Genomic DNA, 17,559 nt, shown 5'->3' on the forward strand with positions numbered 1-17,559 from the left:
AAATTTCCAGGCCCCAGGACAAAACCTAGGAACCCCAGAGGAAGTCAGAAACTTCCAGAACCTCAAAGCCCTCTAGTGGCCGGGACTGCAATACTCCACACAGCCACAAGATGGCGACGGGGCGCTGTAGACAGCGGTTTCCATTCTTGAACCACCCCAGAGTGTGTTGTTTCCCTCTAAAACTGTGATGTGATCTTCCTAAGTGTTCCCTCCGTTGTTCTCTATCTACCACACATCTATGACCATTTCTTTTTGTTTCTGTCTCCACCAATGATCATCATGATCATGAGAATGTTTTAAATGTGATATATTAAGAACCAGTGACTTCTATTTTTTTAGTTTAGTTTATGGTTTAGTTCTTTAGTATAGTGTAGTTGTTTAGTTTAGTTTAGTTTAGTGTAGTGTAGTGTAGGTTAGTTTGGCTGTTTAGACAGGGTCTCGCTGTGCATTAGTAATCCTCCTGCCTCCACCTCTTGAGTGCTGGGATTACAGGTGTGCCCCACAAGGCGCCCCTGCCCATCTGGTTAGGGGCAGTGCTGAGGGTAAACGTCGGGATTTTGTGGCTCGGGGCAGGCACTCACTGACCCACTGAGCGACACCCCCAGCCTCTCCTGATCTAGATGCTCTCCTTTGGCCATGGGCTTGATGACGCTTGGGCAAGTTCTGTGTGTCTGCTCCCAGGATGATCACCTTGGACTTTAAAAACAAGGCTTGCTATGGGTGTCCACTGCCCACAGCGGGTTCATTTCCCAAGGGAGCATTACCCCTGCCCACTGACTGACCTCACGAGGTGCAGCCCAGCCCAGTTGAACAAGAGCCGGGGGCAGTCTGGGGGGGGGCGGCGGGGGGAGGCTGAGAGAGCTGAGCTCAGGCAGAACCAGATCAAGGTCCAGTAACGGCTTGGGACAGCTTTCGGTCCTCCAGGAAGTGGACAAACTAAGGTGGACCCACCCCACCACAGCCTCTCCTCCAGGGTCAATCCCAGACCACAGACATTTCTCGTCCTACTAGAAGTTCCTGGGATCAAAACACCCCCTTCTCCCACAGGATGTTCAGGGTCTGCTCGGAGCTGAGGCACAATGTCGTACACGTTACATTTCAGGACTCCAGTTTCACAATGCCAACCATTACCCTCTCTCTCCCGTCTGTAAATATGAGATTCTGTAAAGGGTGTTGACTTAATGTGGCGACTAACAGTAATTCAAGTCAGCTTTGTAAATATCCTTCTGTCTATTGCCAAATCCCACAAAAGCTTGTTGCCTTTGCTGTGGGGTTGGAACAAGAAAAATCCACATGGGAAAAAAAAAACTTTCTGTGTATGTTGCAGAGCTTGCATTGTTGCTTAATGTCCTTTGATTAATTTGATTAGTTTCTTTTTGGATTAGTACAGAAAACAAAGTTATCTTCCTTGAAAAACTGGTAAGTTGTCTTTGTCAAATAAGGAGTTGGATAGCCATCATGTTTCCTGTTTTTCCTGGGCTTCCAGGAAGCTCAGAACTAAATGTAACAGCCAGTCTTCTAACTGTCTGGCCCCAAAGCCTCCCCTTATTTTAACATTACTCTTTAAAGTTTCTCATTATTGTATGTTTTAGTTCTTCCTTTCTTTTTTTTTTTTTTTGTTTTGTTTTGTTTTTCCAGGTAGGGTCTCACTCTGGTCCAGGCTGACCTGCAATTAACTCTGTCATCTCAGGGTGGCCTTGAACTCATGGCAATCCTCCTACTTCTGCCTCCCGAGTGCTAGGATTAAAGGCGTGCGCCACCACGCCCGGCTTTCTTTCTTTCTTTCTTTCTTTTTTTAATAGAGCCTTACTCTAGTACAGGCTGACCTGGAATTCATTCTGTAGTCTCAGGCTGGCCTCAAACTCACATTGCTGTGATTAAAGGCACACGCCACCATGCCCAATTCCTGTCCGTCCGTCCCTTCCTTCCTTCCTTCCTTCTTTCCTTCCTCTTTGTTTTTCAAGGTAGGGTCTCACTCCAGCCCAATTCCAGTTGACCTGGAATTCACTCTGTATTCTCAAGGTGACCTTGAACTCACAGTGTTCCTACCTCTGCCTTCTGAGTGCTGGGATTAAAGGCATGTGCCACCACGCCCAGTAAGATGTGTTTTTATGCTGTTGCTCAGGATGGCTTCAAACTCACAATTCTCCTGCCTCAGCCTCCTGAGCACTAGGGTGACAGGTGTGAGCCGCCATGCCAAGCTTCCAATTTATATTTATTTTTTATTTATTTGAGAGAGAAAGGGAGAGATAGAATGGGTGCACCAGGGCCTCCAGCCACTGCAGACAAACTCCAGACACATGCGCCACCTTGTGCATCTGGCTTACGTGGGTCCTGGGGAATCAAACCTGGGTCCTTTGGCTTTGCAGGCATGTGCCTTAACCACTAAGCCATCTGTCCAGCCTTGTTTGTTTGTGTTTCAAGGTAGGGTCTCACTCTAGCCCGGGCTGACCTGGCATTCACTATGTAGTCCCAGCCTGGCCTTTCGTTTACAAAAGCAGGCAGACCTACTTTATGTGTTTATTCAAGGAGAAGTCCAGCATGGTGGCTGGCATGCATCTGTCATTGCAGAACTGGACAGGCTCAGGCCAGGAGATTGCTGCAAGCTGAAGGCCAGCCTGAGATACAGCATGAGACTGTCATGAAACAAAACGAAACAGAAGAGTCCAAGGGTGAGGCTGTAGCTCGGCAGGTAGAGTGCTTGCTAGAAGAAGCAGCCCTGGGTTCAGTCCCCAGCGCCGCATAAGACCTAGATGTGGCTTACACGCCCACAACCCAGCACTTGGGAGGGAGAAGCAGGCACTAGAGGATTAGAAATTCAAGGTCACCCTCGGATATATATTGAGCTTGAGGCCATCCTGGGCTACATAAGTGCTAATCTCAAAAAACAAGGAGAGGCTGGGCATGGTGGCACATGCCTTTCATCCCAGCACTTAGGAGGCAGAGGTATGAGGATCTCTGTGAGTTCGAGGCCACCCTGAGATCACAGAGTGAGTTCCAGATCAGCCTTGGATACAGCAAGGCCATACCTCAAAAAACAAGCAAAAATACAGACAACCAAAAAAGGGGGGCTGGGGAGAGGACTGAACAGTGAAAGGTACTTGCTTGTAAAGCCTACCAGTCTGGGTTTGATTCCCCAGCGGTCTACCTAAAGCCAGGTGGGCTTTCATTTGCAGAACAAGAGACCCTGTTGCACACACACACACACACACACACAGAGATATATATATACATATATTTTTTGGTTTTTCAAGGTAGGGTTTTACTGTAGCCCAGACTGGCCTGGAATTTCTGAGTGGCCTCGAACTCACGGTGATCTTCCTACCTCTGCCTCCCAAGTGCTGGGATTAAGTGCATGTGCCACCACGCCCGGCTAAAACAAAATTTTAAAGGAAAAGAAGAAACAGAAAAGGAAAGATGAAGGGAGGGAGAGAGACAGAGAAAAGAAGAAATGGAGGAAAGGAGGAGAGGGAAAGGGAAGAAAAGAGAAAATAAAGAAAAGAAAATAGAGGCTGGAGAGATGGCTCAGCAGTTAAGGCATTTGCCTGCAAAGCCAAAGTACCCAGGTTCAACTCCCCAGGACCCACGTAAGCCAGATTCACAAGGTGGCACATGAATCTGGAGTTTGTTTGCCGTGGCTGGAGGCCCTGATGTGCCCATGCTCTCTCTCTCTGCCTCTTTCTCTCTCTCTGCCCCTCCCTCATTCTCAAATAAAATAAATAAATAATAAAATATTTTTTAAAAAGAAAAGACAAAGGAGGGGATGGAGAGAGATGGAGGAAGGAAGAAATGAAGAAAAGAAGGAAAGGGAAAGGGAAGAAAAAAGTAAAGAAAATAGGGGCTGGAGAGGGCTCAGAGGTTAAGGCGCTTGCCTGCAAAGTCCAATGTCCAGGGGTCAGTTTCCCAGATCCCACATAAAGCCAGATGCACAAAGTGGTGCATGCATCTGGAGTTCACTTGTGGCAGCTAGAGGCCCTGACATTCATAGTCTCTCCTCTCTGTCTCTGTCTCTCAAAAGAAAAAAGAAAAGAAGCAAGCCAGACTTGGTGGCTTAGGCTTTTAATCCCAGCACTCTTGGCTGAGGTCAGAGAATCACCAAGGCCAGCCTGAGCTGCAGCGTGAATTCCAGGTCAGCTTGGACTAGAGTGAGACCCCGCCTCAAGATGAAAAACAAAAACAAAAACAAACAAACAAAACAAAAAAAACCCCAGCAAAACAGTGTGTTGTGACTTTGTATTATACTTGGGATCTGGAGCTCGTCCAAGGCCATGGTGACAATGGCCGATGGTTCATGTGTGCCAGGCTGTTTCCAGCGTTCTCTGAGGGCTGGCTCTTTCCATGTCAAAATGCTCTAGGGGGTTGGTACTCTTAGCACCCCCATTTTGCAGGTGGGGAAGCTGAGGCACAGGTGGCTACTTGGATTACCCAAGACCAACAGGTGATCTAGGGTCATACCCAAGCTTTTAGTCTGCCAACCCATGTCCTCAACCCGGAAGTGCGTGTCCCTGGCAGGAACACATCTCGTGGATGGGAGCCAAAGGCAGTTTTGAATGCCTTAAACTGGTGGCAATATGGTAAGCTGGTTTTCTCAAAAGAGCTGGCAGGGAGAAGTAACCTAACCCTTTTAGGAGACCATTTGGAATGTTGTATTGGTAGTTTTTAGAATATTTATAACTTTGACCTAGAAAATCTACTTCTAAGACTGGACATTACGCTATTGAATACAATCTATAGTATGGAAATATCCCTCACTGAGAAATGTGCGTGGGAGGCTGTTTGTGTTACTTAAAATAGAATGCAGGCAAACATTTGATAACACAGGAGACAGAATCCACAAAACGAAACAGGACATTATGTGAACAGTAATGCCCTGTGATCCCAATCCTTGAGAGGTAAAGGTAGGAAGGTCAGGCGTACAAGGTCATCCTGGGCTACATAACAAGTTTGAGGCCATCCTGGGTTACATGAGACCTGGTCTTAAAAAAAAACATAAGAAGCTGGGAATGGTGGTGCATTCCTTTAATCCCAGCACTCGGGAGGCAGAGGTAGGAGGATCGCTGAGAGTTCGAGGCCACCCTGAGACTACACAGTGAATTCCAGGTCAGCCTGGGCTAGAACGAGACCCTACTTCAAAAAAAAAAAAAAAAAAAAAAAAACCTTAAAAAATAAAAGAACGAAAAAAAAAAGGTGGTGAAGAGCAGCATTTCTGCAATACACTGATGAGCGTGTTGGGTAGGCAGGTTCAAGCCAAGCAGGGGAGTCTCTGCTGTGGGCTTCAGATGCTGTCTGAGTACATTCTCGGCCCTTGGGTTACAGGAAGCTGGTGGACTGTTAATCCATTCCTAAAGTGCTTTCCAGTCAGGGGTGTCCAATCGTTCAATGTTGTGATGTGACCTTGACGTCTACAAGCATGTTGGTCCACATCCACAGCTATCCTGGGAGGCATGTGGCCCACAGGACAAAGACTGGACACAGCTGGTACCTAATAGATGTTAGACCACACCCAAAGCCTATGAAGAGAGCTAAATAAGCCAGGCGTGGTGGTGCACGCCTTTCATCCCAGCACTGGGGAGGCAGAGGTAGAAGGACCGCTGTGAAGTCCAGGCCACGCTGTGGCTACAGAGTGAATTCCAGCTCAGCCTGGGCTAGAGCAAGACCCTACGTCCAAAAATTAAATAGATAAAGGAGAAGGGGTGCTAAAGATGCCCTGAGACAAGCTGGCTGAGGACCCGCAGTGCGCCAGCTCTCCATAATTGTGGAAGTGCCAGTCACTTAGCCTGGTTCAGCCTGGTTAAGACGGGGGTGGCATTTTGGTCTGTTTCCTGGGAATTCAGTCCACATGGAGCTCGCTACTTACATTTGTCACTCTGTGCCGACCTCCTCTTTAATCTCCAGGGCCCCCTCATGGAAACCTTTTATAAAGCCAACAGCTGCCTCCTCGGGCCCATTTTATGATCCTAATGTCTCAGAACTCAGGCTTCCAGCACCTAGTTCCCAGGTAGCCTCCCTTCCCTGCCTCCTGAAGATGCCTCTGTCCCCTCTTCCCCTCAGCTCCTGGAGAATGGGACCCAGGCCCTCAGTGACAGAAGCTGTCAGGAGTCCCCGCACTGGCACAGAGGATGGCTCTGGGTGTGGTCGTCACTCATCCTTTTTTCTGGCTATCAAAGGTGCAGATAATTAATAAGAAGCTGGATCTTAGCAACGTCCAGTCCAAGTGTGGCTCAAAGGACAATATCAAACACGTCCCGGGAGGCGGCAGTGTGAGTACCGCCACACGCCCCGCGCGCTCTGTACCGCGCAGGCTTTGCTTTGAGAAGCGGCGTGAGTGTGCACTTCTGAGACATTGCACAGAATAAACCACTGCAGGCTCAGGAAAATAGACCCCGGGCTCTCCCAAGTCGCTCTGCTTGCTTCTGCTGCCCACCGACTCCCTTCACCGTGTTCTAGGAGGGGCCCAGCAGAACAGGGAAGGTGGTTGGCTCTCTCTGGCCCCTTCAGGGCAAGCTGGGTCTCCACCACACCATGCCCACCCTGGACCCCCAGGACCTCCTCCACAGCCCATTAGAAGTTGGGCTGAAAGTGGAGAGGGGTACTCAAGACTGGCTGTCACCTCTTTCCCAATCTCCTGGGCAAGTTCACCTGCTGTGGCCCATTCTTTCTGAGCAGTGGGCAACGGAGCCTTCCTGTCCCACACTGAGGACAGGAGTACCCTAGTCACCAACTTTGTTACTCTTCTGGGTCCCCTGCATTTTCAAGGGAGGATCTGACTCCTGAGCTGAGGGAATCAGCACCCCAGGACACTCTAGGCACAGACAGACAGACACAGGGAGCCTAAGTGGCCCGGCCTGCGCTTGGTCTGCCAGAGATGGGCTGCTTGGAGTTTTCCTAAATTTGACCGTAGGGGACCTTGGGCATCCCCAGTGTGGGGGGAATATCCCTGCAAGATGGACTCAGGTTCTCCCTTGCCAGTTGCCCCCCACTCCCCAGGGGCTCAGGCATTCTGTTGTCCAGCTGGCTGGCTGTGCCCACTGGGCACAGTCTGGACCTCACCTCCTCAGGCTTCTCTGGGCCAGCCCTCAGGAAGGGCTGCCTCCTTGCCAGCAAACTCCAGCCCCTGCTCCAGCGCCCTGTGACTGCCGGAGCCCTAGGGTGCTCTCTCTCCAGAACGCGTGCCTGCGCCTCCGGCCCAGCGGGTTTATTCTTGCAATGCGCTGCTTCCCGCCCCAGCGCCTGCCCTGCCTCTGTCCCTCGGCCTCCCGGCCCTGCTGCTGCTGCTGCTGCCTGGGGCTCCTCCCGCTTCCGTCTGCCGTCCTGCCGCTCCCCACTCCCCGTGCGCCCGCCCGCCCCCACCCCTTCTGCTAGTGGAGAGGAAGTCACCAGGGACCCCACCCTCTTGTCCCTGGGGCCCTGGGAGGTTGTCGTTTTGAGAGCCTACAGCTGGAGGAGGAAAAGCCGGGGACCTTCGGGTCTGGCTCTCGTCTGGTGTGCCGGTGAGCTGAGCCCTCTGGCTTCCACACATTGCACTGGGCAAAAATGGCCCTTGCCGGGGAAGTTGGGAAGGGCCAGCTCAGGGCAGCTGTGGCCACCTGTCGTTGATTGCCTGAAGAAGCTGCAGGGCCCAGCATGCCAGGGGACTTCCTTGGGTCTGCTGTGCACAGGCTAACCTGTGAGCTAGCCTGTGACCTTGCGCAGACTCTCTGACAGCCAGGCGGACCCTGACTGTTGTCCTTAGCGCACGGCCACTGTTGGCCTCAGGTGAGGATTACGGTAACAGCTCTCCTGGAGAAGGCTTCCAGTGTTCTAGCTCCTATTGCTGGCCTCTGGAATTTTGGGGTGCAGGATCCCTGGGTCTGGGCTCTGTTCTCCTCTGGCTTGTCCCCCGTTCTCCCCAGCTTGGAGGGCAGCAGGCAGGGTGCTCAGCCTCCTCCCAGGATTCCTGGCTCGTGGCGAGGCAACAGCCTCCTCCCTGTGGGCTCCGGTGCTCCTGATGTGCCCGGGGGCCCACCCTCATGCATTCCTTTCTCCGCTGGCCATTCCACGTTCGGCATCGGCCTTTGCCACACCCTGGTTCTCTCTCCCAGTGACCCCACCCAGGCCAGAGGGAAGAGAGTGAGGCAGGGGCCACCACAGCCTTGCTGCGCCTCCCTCGGGGCACGAGTTCCCACAGCCAGCCCACTGGCCACTTCTGTCAGCGCCCGTCCCCGTGCTCGCGCTGTCTGTCCCCAGGACCTCTTTGCAGATGGTCCTGGGGATCACGTGCCCCTCGCCTGCCCTCCACGGGGGGCGAGCTGTGACGCTGCCTCCTCCCGACCTCTCCGTTCCAGTCACATCTCCACCAGCACAGCAAATGCCACCATGGCTGTGCGGAAAGTGGCCAGGGTTGGTCCATTTGGCCTCCACAGAAACCCCTCCTCCCTGCTGGCCTTGACAAGTCAGTTCTCACACTTGAGGCCCACCACTCTCCCAGGAAGGGTGGAGGTGCGCCTCCTGTCCACGGCGGTGACCCCACGTGAGGTCACTGTGGGATGCCCCGAGGACTCTGGCAGGTGTCAGTCAGTGGCCAGCTAGCCCTAGAGACTGGCCTCCGGGAGACCCACCTGCCCAAGGTGTCTCCTTGAGGGTATCCTCTCAGGTGGACTCTGGTCAGGGGCTGGCACCCCCTGAGAGAGTGGGCAGTGCGGCCCAGCCATCGAAAGAACCCCTGGGCGGGCCGAGCCCTGGCGCCCGCAGGCCTCCCTGCGCGTCGCCCGCTCACACCTGCCGAGACGCGAGCGCTGCGGTCTCCGCGCGCCTACCCTTCCCGCTGCTGTTCACTTTGCTCCCGTCGGCACAGGCTGGGCTGGCCACGAGACCTAGTGTCCGGGAGCCAGCTGTCCCTTTCGCTGGGCTGTAGAGCTCCCCTGGTCCTACCCGCTGACCACGTCAATTTGCTCTCCCCCTGAGCTTGTTCAAAGACTGCACGCCCAGCAGGCCGCGTCTTCCCTCCGGGCTCCACCCACGGTGATCTGCCAGGCTCGTTCTGCTCGTTCGTGTCAGCAAAGGCGTTTTCCGTTTAACTGTTTGCTGAATACATGGTGTGGCCCCCTCCCCCGCCCCCGAGTCACTTGTGCTGCCGTCATTTTGTGCTGCCCCAGCTCCTTTGGGGTGGGGTCAACGGAATTTCGACAGCACATTTTTCCATCCTGACTGTGGTGTGTTCTGCGTGGCTGGTGGGAACCACTGACCTAGCTAGTGTCCCTCGGCTCTCACAGCTGCTTTGCGTTTTGTTATACCCAGAATAACATGCTCTTCCTTTATTCTCATTCTCTCTCTCTCTCTCTCTCTCTCTGATCCTCTCTCACGTCCAGGTGCAAATAGTCTACAAGCCAGTGGACCTGAGCAAGGTGACCTCCAAGTGTGGCTCTTTGGGCAACATCCATCACAAACCAGGTAGCCCTTGGGGGAGGCCCGCCATTGGGACAGGAAAGTGCTGTCTGGGAGGGCAGGTGAAGTAGCCTGGAAGGTTCTCTTGGATATGCCACACGGACAATGTGAAGTGTGGAACTGCTGGGGCTTGGGAGACACGGCTGATCCCCCTCTCCTGACAGAGCCCCAAGTGTGCAGAGAGGAGAGGTGCTTGTGCCTGACCCCAGCCTGTGGCTCTCCAGCAGGCTTGTACAAAGGGTCTCAAGGACTGGCTGTGGGCTTGATCTGACCTCCAGTGAGATGTGCCAGCATGGTCCTCCGCCAACATGAGGGAACCCTTCACCAGCCACAACATGAGATGCCTTTGCTGTCAGTTTGTTTAAACCCAGCGGGCTGTGAACAACCCCGTCCGCCTGTCTCCCCGAAAGCAGCCCGGCTGGTCTACTCTCCTGCTGCATTAGGAGTGGCGTCCCAAGTAGAGGACGGAAAGAGAGCCAGGGTCTTGTTGTTTTCTTTTTTTTTTAAATTTTTTTTTGTTCATTTATTTATTTATTTATTTGAGAGCGACAGACATAGAGAGAAAGACAGATAGAGGGAGAGAGAGAGAATGGGCGCGCCAGGGCTTCCAGCCTCTGCAAACGAACTCCAGATGCGTGTGCCCCCTTGTGCATCTGGCTAACGTGGGACCTGGGGAACCGAGCCTCGAACCGGGGTCCTTAGGCTTCACAGGCAAGCGCTTAACCGCTAAGCCATCTCTCCAGCCCAGGGTCTTGTTTTTTTAATAGTTTTTCAAGGTAGGGTTTCACTGTAGCTCAGGCTCTCCTGGAATTCACTATGTAGTCTGAGGGTGGCCTCGAACTCACGGTGATCCTCCTGCCTCTGCCTCCTGAGTGCTGGGATTAAAGGCATGTGCCACCACGCCCAGCTTCTTTTTTGGTTTTTTGAAGGTGGCCTCGAATTCATGGCGATCCTCCAACCTCTGCCTCCCCAGTGCTGGGATTAAAGGCGTGCATCACTACGCCTGGCTTCAAGCTCTTTTCTTACTGTGCATTAGGCATTCCATTTGATTCCAGGGTCTTGAGGGATTGTACCTTACTAGATGTTCTTATGGAAAGAGTTCAGTGGTTAGAAGGCAACCAATTTAGAATTTAGCCTGATTCCTTCTGGCCAAGCTGACATTTATCTTCACATTGTCCCAGGAGGAAGACTACAGAGCAAATACGTGACAGAGCCCTCAGTCAGAGTTAGGCAGACTGTTTGCAAGCCCTTTGCAAGGGCTTACCTATGTCCAAACCAAGCCAACTTCTAGATAAGAAGAGCCCTGTCCACTCCTGGGGGCTGGTCTCTGCTTGGACCCTACTCCTTCTGGGGCTACGGAGTACTCATGCCGTCGCGGCTCCTTTCCAGAGCAGGGGCCCCAGACCTGATTCTTGCCGGGCCGCCGGCAGCCTCAGGCCCTTGCTCTGCAGGCTGCAACCTCATTTACTATATGTCGAGTGCACTAGACCACAAAATAAGATTGGCTTTTTTATGGGTTGTATTAACAGGAGGTGGCCAAGTGGAAGTGAAATCTGAGAAACTGGACTTCAAGGACAGAGTCCAGTCGAAGATCGGGTCCCTGGACAATATCACCCACGTCCCCGGCGGAGGGAATAAGAAGGTAGGGGGCAGTGTGGGGAGGAGGCCACATTTGGATATGGATGTTAAAGGCTGGTCTCGGTTTCCAAAGGAGAATCCTGTACAGACAGGCTGGAGCTCTGGATTCTAAACCACACCCCAAAGTCAGCCCTATGTATCACGAACAAGGTATGGATCCATGGACAGGTGTTTCCTACTGGAGCAGAACAGTGATGCTGGGGGCCGAGGAAGCGGCTCAGTTGCGGTTGGTACAGTGCTGACCATGCAAACACAAGGGCCCGAGTTTAGATCCTCAGAACCCTGTAGAATACAATGGCATATGCCTTTTTTTTTTTTTTTTTTCCCCTCAAGGTAGGATCTCATTCTAGCCCAGGCTGACTTGGAATTCACTGTGTAGTCTCAGGCTGGCCTCAAACTCACAATAATCCTCCTAGCTCAGCCTCCCAGGTACTGGAATTAAAGGCAATACACCAACCACCATGCCTGGCTGTATATGCCTTTAAATCCCAGCCCTAAAACAAGTGGACCTCTAGGGCTAGATAGGACAGGCAGATAGATGAGTTCTAGGCTCAGCGAGGCCCTGTCCCAGAAATAAGGTGGAGAATAACTGAGAAGGACACTGGATGTCAACTTCTCGACACACACACGTACCCACATGTATATAGACCACGTGCATAAGACACACACATGCAAAAAAATTTACAGGACTGGAGGGATGGCTTAGCAGTAAAGGCGTTTGCCTGCAAAGCTAAAGAACCCAGGTTCGATTCCCCAGGACCCATGTTAGCCAGATGCACAAAGGGGCGTCCGTGTCTGGTGTTCATTTGCAGTGGCTGGAGGCCCTAGCACACCCATTCTCTCTCTCTCTCTCCCCCCTCTTTCTCTATCAAATAAATAAATGAATAAATAATACTTGTTTTTAAATACAAACAGACAAAACAAAAACAGTGAGGCTGGAACCCCTTGCCCAACTGTCCATAAGTGCCCACACAGAGGATCCAGGGCCTGACGTGTCCGGCTTTTTGATTTAGAACGAGGCTGCAGTCGCACTGTGGGCCATCCCTGGGCTGGAGCCTGCATGGAGGTAGTGAGTGGGGTGAGGGAGCGCAGGCCCTACCTTAAGAAAGGGCTTCTTGGGCTGGAGAGATGGCTTAGTGGTTAAGCGCTTGCCTGTGAAGCCTAAGGACCCCGGTTCGAGGCTCGGTTCCCCAGGTCCCACGTTAGCCAGATGCACAAGGGGGCGCACGCGTCTGGAGTTCGTTTGCAGTGGTGGAAGCCCTGGCACGCCCATCTCTCTCCTCTCTCTCTGCCTCTGTCTCTCTCTCTCTCTCTTTCTGCCTCTGTCTCTCTCAAATAAATAAATGAAAATGAAAGAAAAGGGCTTCTTGGCACCACGTTCTCTTGCACACCTGCCAGTGCTGCCCACAGTTGCTGCCACCTGCAAACTCTTTGTCAGTCATTGGCACGAGGGAGGGAAGTGGGTGGTCCATGTTGGTTTTGAAGATAGCACCTGTTCTTTTGCAGTTTCTCCTTCACTTTCAGTTGTAAAAGCAAAACTGTGGGACCGGAGAGCTGGCTTAGCAGTTGAGGCACTTGCCTGGGAAGCCTAAGGACCCAGGTTGTATTCCCTAGGACCCACATAAGCCAGATGCACTAGGTGGTGTATGCAGCTGGAGTTTGTTTGCAGTGGCTAGAGGCCCTGGTGTGCCCATTCTCTCTCTCTCTCTTAAATAAAAATAAAATACTTTAAGCTAGGGGCTCCATCCCTGGCACTGGAAAACACACAAGAAAGTTTTTGGCCCATTTCTAGAATGCACTTACACATATATGAAGGTTATTCACACAGCATTGTTTGGAATAGCAAGAGACTGGAACCATCCAATCCTCCATTTGCGCGTGAGTAGGTAAATGTTGGCCGTCTGCTGTGATGGGGTATACCGAGTCAGTCTTCATCAGCTAGCGTAAGGAAACTCTTTTGTACTGACAGAAAGTATTAAGCCTGAGCCAGGGGCTGTCATCCCAGTACTTGAGAGTCTGTGGCAGGAGGATCCCTAGTTCTAGGCTAGCATGGCTAAATAGTGAGATCCTACCTCAGAAAAGAAACAAGCACAATGATAAAAAAGAAAGTATTTTGAGCTGGGTGTGTTGGCGCACATCTTTAATCCCAGAACTCTAGAGGCAGAGATAGGGGAATTGCCATGACTTGGAGGCCAGCCTGACACTGTAGTGAGACCCTACCTCAAAAAAAAAAAAAAATTAATAAAACAAAACAAAACTCAACAGCTGGCTATCACAGGCCAGTCCCCTCAATTGGGGACAGTTGGCAAGGCTTGTCCCCTTCCCCTGACATTGTATTTTGTCTCGCTCCCTCATCCCTTCCTCTCCTCCTTACAGATCGAAACCCACAAGCTGACCTTCCGCGAGAACGCCAAAGCCAAGACAGACCACGGGGCCGAAATCGTGTACAAGTCGCCCGTGGTGTCGGGGGACACGTCCCCACGGCACCTTAGCAACGTGTCCTCGACTGGCAGCATCGACATGGTGGACTCGCCGCAGCTCGCCACGCTGGCCGACGAAGTGTCCGCCTCCCTGGCCAAGCAGGGTTTGTGATCAGGCCCCTGGGGCAGCCAGTAATCGTGGAGAGAAGAGAGAGTGAGAGAGTGTGGAAAAATAAATAAATAAATAAAAGAATGGCCTGGCCCCTCACCCTCTGCCCTCCCTCTGCTCCTCACAGGTGGGCTAATCAGCTCGTTGTCACCTAACCTGCTTTTGTCGCTCGGCTTTGGCTCGGGACTTCAAAATCAGTGATGGGAATAAGAGCAAATTTCATCTTTCCAAATTGATTGGTAGGCTAATAATAAAATATTTTGTAAGAAAAAAATGTAAACATATGGCCACACCCAACATTTCCTTGGGCAATTCTTTTTCTCCTCCCCCCCCCCACGAGTACTAGAGGGTGAAGGAGAGGCTCTGCAAGCTGCTTCTGGGGAATTTCAAGGGACTCAGGCACCTGTTGCCTCCAGCATCATCCTGGGGGCCTCCAGAGACAGTGGCAGCAAGCAAGGGTTTGCAGTGCAGCGTGTTGTGGAGTGAGTGGGACGGGCAGGCAGGGGAGGCCACGCGGGGAGGGGGGATGTGAGGGAAGCTGATCAGGACGAGCCGGGACCCTGGCCAAGCCGAGCGCTTCGGGAATGGCAGCAGGAAAAACAAACGGCGGCCACAGCCATCCGAGACTGCCCCGCCTCCTGTTGGGGGTGGCCCTGGGGTGTGATGCATGTGGGTCAGTGTGTCCCCCTTCTGGAGGGCAGCCTGTGGGAGAAGCAAGGTGCGCTGGAAGGTGGCATCCTGTGGATTACTTCCGTGGAAAAAGTTGACCTTGGCATCCCTGAGAGCTGGCCCCTCCCTCCCTCCCTCCCTGAAGGGTGAAAGGCTGAGCTGAGGGACTTCCCACTCTGCCCCATGGAGCTGTGCTACTGAGTTCCGAAGACTGGACCACAGCCGCGATCTTGGCCGCTCTTGTAGACCCGTAACCTTAGGGCTAACCAGTTCTCTTTGTAACGTCTCTGTGCCTCTTGGAGGCCATCCTCCTGTCCCCAAGCCTGGGCCTCCAGCGCCTCTGCAGTGTCTGGGAGGTGGGTCCCAAGCCTCCCATCCCTCCCATGGCCACCGCCCATCGCTCCGTGCCCACGTGTCTGCCGGCCTCACCGTGTCTCACGTCCTGAGTGCCCACCCTGCCCTCAGCCCCAGTCCTGCCCTGGGGTGGATGTGGACAGCAGCTGCTCTACTTTCTCCAAAGGGCACCAGGCACCAGGGCTGAGGCTCAGCTGCCTGCCACAAGTTCTATTCATCCAGCCGGGAGTGCCTCTCACAAGGACTCTTGTTTTGTTCTCCCTCCAACTTCCCACCCCAGGGTGGGGCTCAGTGATGACCCTGGACGGTTATTTTTTGTTTTTGCCTTCTTGGTAGATAGCCTTTGCCCACTTTGCTGGTGGCGGCAGGTGTGGTGCCAATGCTGGCACCAGGATGGTTAGGCAAGACTCCCAGGCCAGGGCCACAGTCCTTCCGTACCCCACTTCCACCTCAGCTCGTGACTGCCAACCTCCCAGCGCCCAGCTGTCATTCAAATCCACGTGCACGGAATCCGCCCTCCACGCCCCTACTTGGGGAACATGCCCCTCGGAAATGTGTCCCCCAGTCAGTCCCAGCGGGAGCAGTGCCGCCTGTCTGCTGGAGCAGCCTTCTGCTCACCTCCATGGATGTGGCCCTCCCCTCCCCATCCACATCCCGTTACACTGTAGTTGGATTTGTCTCTTTATGTTTGGATTCACCAGAGTGACTGATAGTAAGAAGAAAAAAGAAAAAGAAAAAAAAAAAAAAACGGACGCATGTTATCTTGAAACGTTTGTCCAGAGGTTTCTAGCCCACCCTCGGGGGCCCTGGATGTCTCTCACCCTCAGCAAGACTTGGCTCTAGACCAGTGTGGCTCTACCATGCTGGGATAGCCCACATTTTCAGGGGTTTTCTCTGCATCTGGGATCCCCTCCAGACACTGGATTGTGACATCAGAGGACTCTCAACTGTGAAGGCCTGAAGCACAGGGCCTGTGGGCCCCCTTGGTCAGGGGAAGCTTGTGGCTGGCTGGGTTTGCAGTGTGAAGATGGTTCTGTCTTCTCACAGCAGCCCTGAGAGAGGGTCTTGGGACTCCTGTATCACAGGTAAAAGGACGCTAGTGCCAGGTGGGAGAAAGTCACAGCCCCCCGGGCCTTCAGCAGCCGTCCCTCAGGCCTGGCGCTCTCTGAAGGTCAGCCCAGAGCTCTTCATTAGAGGGATTGGGCTAGACTGCCTGCCTGAGGAAGGGGAACGAGCCAGGAGACCCCTTGGTTAGTTCCTTAGGCTTCATCAGGCAACTGACCTGCACAAGCGGTTTTGGGAAAAGCAGAGAGGCCTTTGCAAGCAGCAGCCTCTGACTCAGCTCGGCCACTTTTGGTTGGGGTAGGGGATGCAGAGCTTCTCCTTGAAGGATTTATAGGGGCCCCAAACGTTGCATGGTGAGGTTCCCCACTGTCTTCTCAGCTGTCCTCAGGCATGGATGTTGTGAGGAAGAAAAGGCAAGTGTGGACAGGGCCCTTCACTGCGGCCCTTTCTATGTGGGCTGCTTTTGCATGTTGCCCCTCCTGCTCCTGCATGAGGTGGGGGTCTGCCATCTCTCCTGTATGAGGTGGGGGCCTGCCATCTCTCTTATAGGGTGGGCTGCTGGGGGTCAGCCCAAAGAGCATGGCCTAGGGTGATAAGATCAGTGCTAACAAGTAGATTGCAAAGGGGTGCTAGCTTGTGACTTGAATGAAGACAATTCATTCCTCCAGGGCTGGGCATTCCTCCCCTCCTTTCATGGCACCCCCTCCCCAAGAGCCAATGTCCCTGGGAGGGCTATTAGATAGTATATACCTTACGCCTGGTTCCTCCAGGGTTTTAATTCACTTTATTAATAGTTCCATTTAAATCGACTTCAATGGTGAGACTGTATCCTGTTTTCGATTGCTTGTTGTGATGTAGGGGGAGGGGGAGGAAGAACATGGAAGATAGTTCACAGGGGTAAAAGGAAGTCTTGGAGTGCAGCAGCTAGGCGGTCTGCAACCCTTTTTGTGATTTCAACCACCTTGCTGGAGAAGTGTTACGGGGTGGGCAAGAGTATAGGCCTCACAGCTTTGCTGATCCACCCACAGGCAAGAGACAGAGGCAGCCAGCTTAGCTCCCTTGCTTTCTCAGCCAGAAGCAGCTATCTGGTGTGCACAGGAATCTAGAACTGTTCTGGTCTGTTGCCCTCCTGTGGAGCCCACAATCATGCCTTCCTGAAACCCTGGCATTCTTCCCTCTAAGCCATGGGCACCTCAGAATCATCTCTAGACTTGTTCCAGACCCTCAGTCTACACTCCCAGCAGCTGCTGCAAGCTCTTCCTTCACAGCCATCTTTGTTCCTCAGCAACGTGAGACGCAGGGATGAGGGCATAAGTGGTCGTCAGCTGTCGGTCACAAGCCTCTCAACTTCTCTCTGGCTTCTGAAAGGGTTCCGTGGGCAGTGACCCAGTCTAACGGATGTAGCCTGTGCATCTGCTGTGCTGGGCAGGACGATTTCCAGCACTTGCAAGTCCCATGATTTCTTTGGTAACTTTGAGGGTGGGGGGAGGGACATGAAATCATCTTAGCTTAGCTTGTCTGTGAATGTCCATATTGTGTATTGTGTATTTTAACAAATGATTTACACTGACTGTTGCTGTAAAAGTGAATTTGGAAATAAAGTTATTACTCTGATTAAATGAAGTCTCTGTTCATGGCTTCCAAGGACAGGAAAACAATAGCATGGTTAAGAGCTGGGCATCACGGTTGGTAGCTTTCTATGGTCCTGAGGGTAAGAGTTCAGACTTGTTCACTTCCAGTGATTCTCACTGGTATTGGCAAAACCATCATAGCCCAACTCAAAGGGCATCCAGTACCATTAAGCTGAACTCCACAGTGCAC

General features: G+C 52.7%; 1 protein-coding gene across 4 annotated transcripts in view; it reads left to right on the forward strand.

Annotated features, from left to right (window-relative positions):
* Positions 1 to 17,357, forward strand: part of Mapt (microtubule associated protein tau) — a 119,981-nt gene extending 102,624 nt beyond the window's left edge. For 3 of the 4 annotated variants that reach the window (XM_045158338.1, XM_045158339.1, XM_045158340.1), the window contains 3 exons: positions 9,348 to 9,429; positions 10,953 to 11,065; positions 13,438 to 17,357. In XM_045158338.1, the coding sequence (XP_045014273.1) occupies positions 9,348 to 9,429; positions 10,953 to 11,065; positions 13,438 to 13,653 (411 nt within the window). In that variant the 3' untranslated portion in view covers positions 13,654 to 17,357. Of the gene's footprint in view, positions 1 to 6,167; positions 6,261 to 9,347; positions 9,430 to 10,952; positions 11,066 to 13,437 lie in introns of all 4 variants that reach the window. The other variant, XM_045158337.1, reaches the window with a different exon arrangement.
* The last annotated feature ends 202 nt before the right edge of the window (positions 17,358 to 17,559 follow it).

Source organism: Jaculus jaculus, chromosome 9 (genome assembly GCF_020740685.1).
Source record: "Jaculus jaculus isolate mJacJac1 chromosome 9, mJacJac1.mat.Y.cur, whole genome shotgun sequence".
NCBI lineage: Eukaryota > Metazoa > Chordata > Mammalia > Rodentia > Dipodidae > Jaculus > Jaculus jaculus.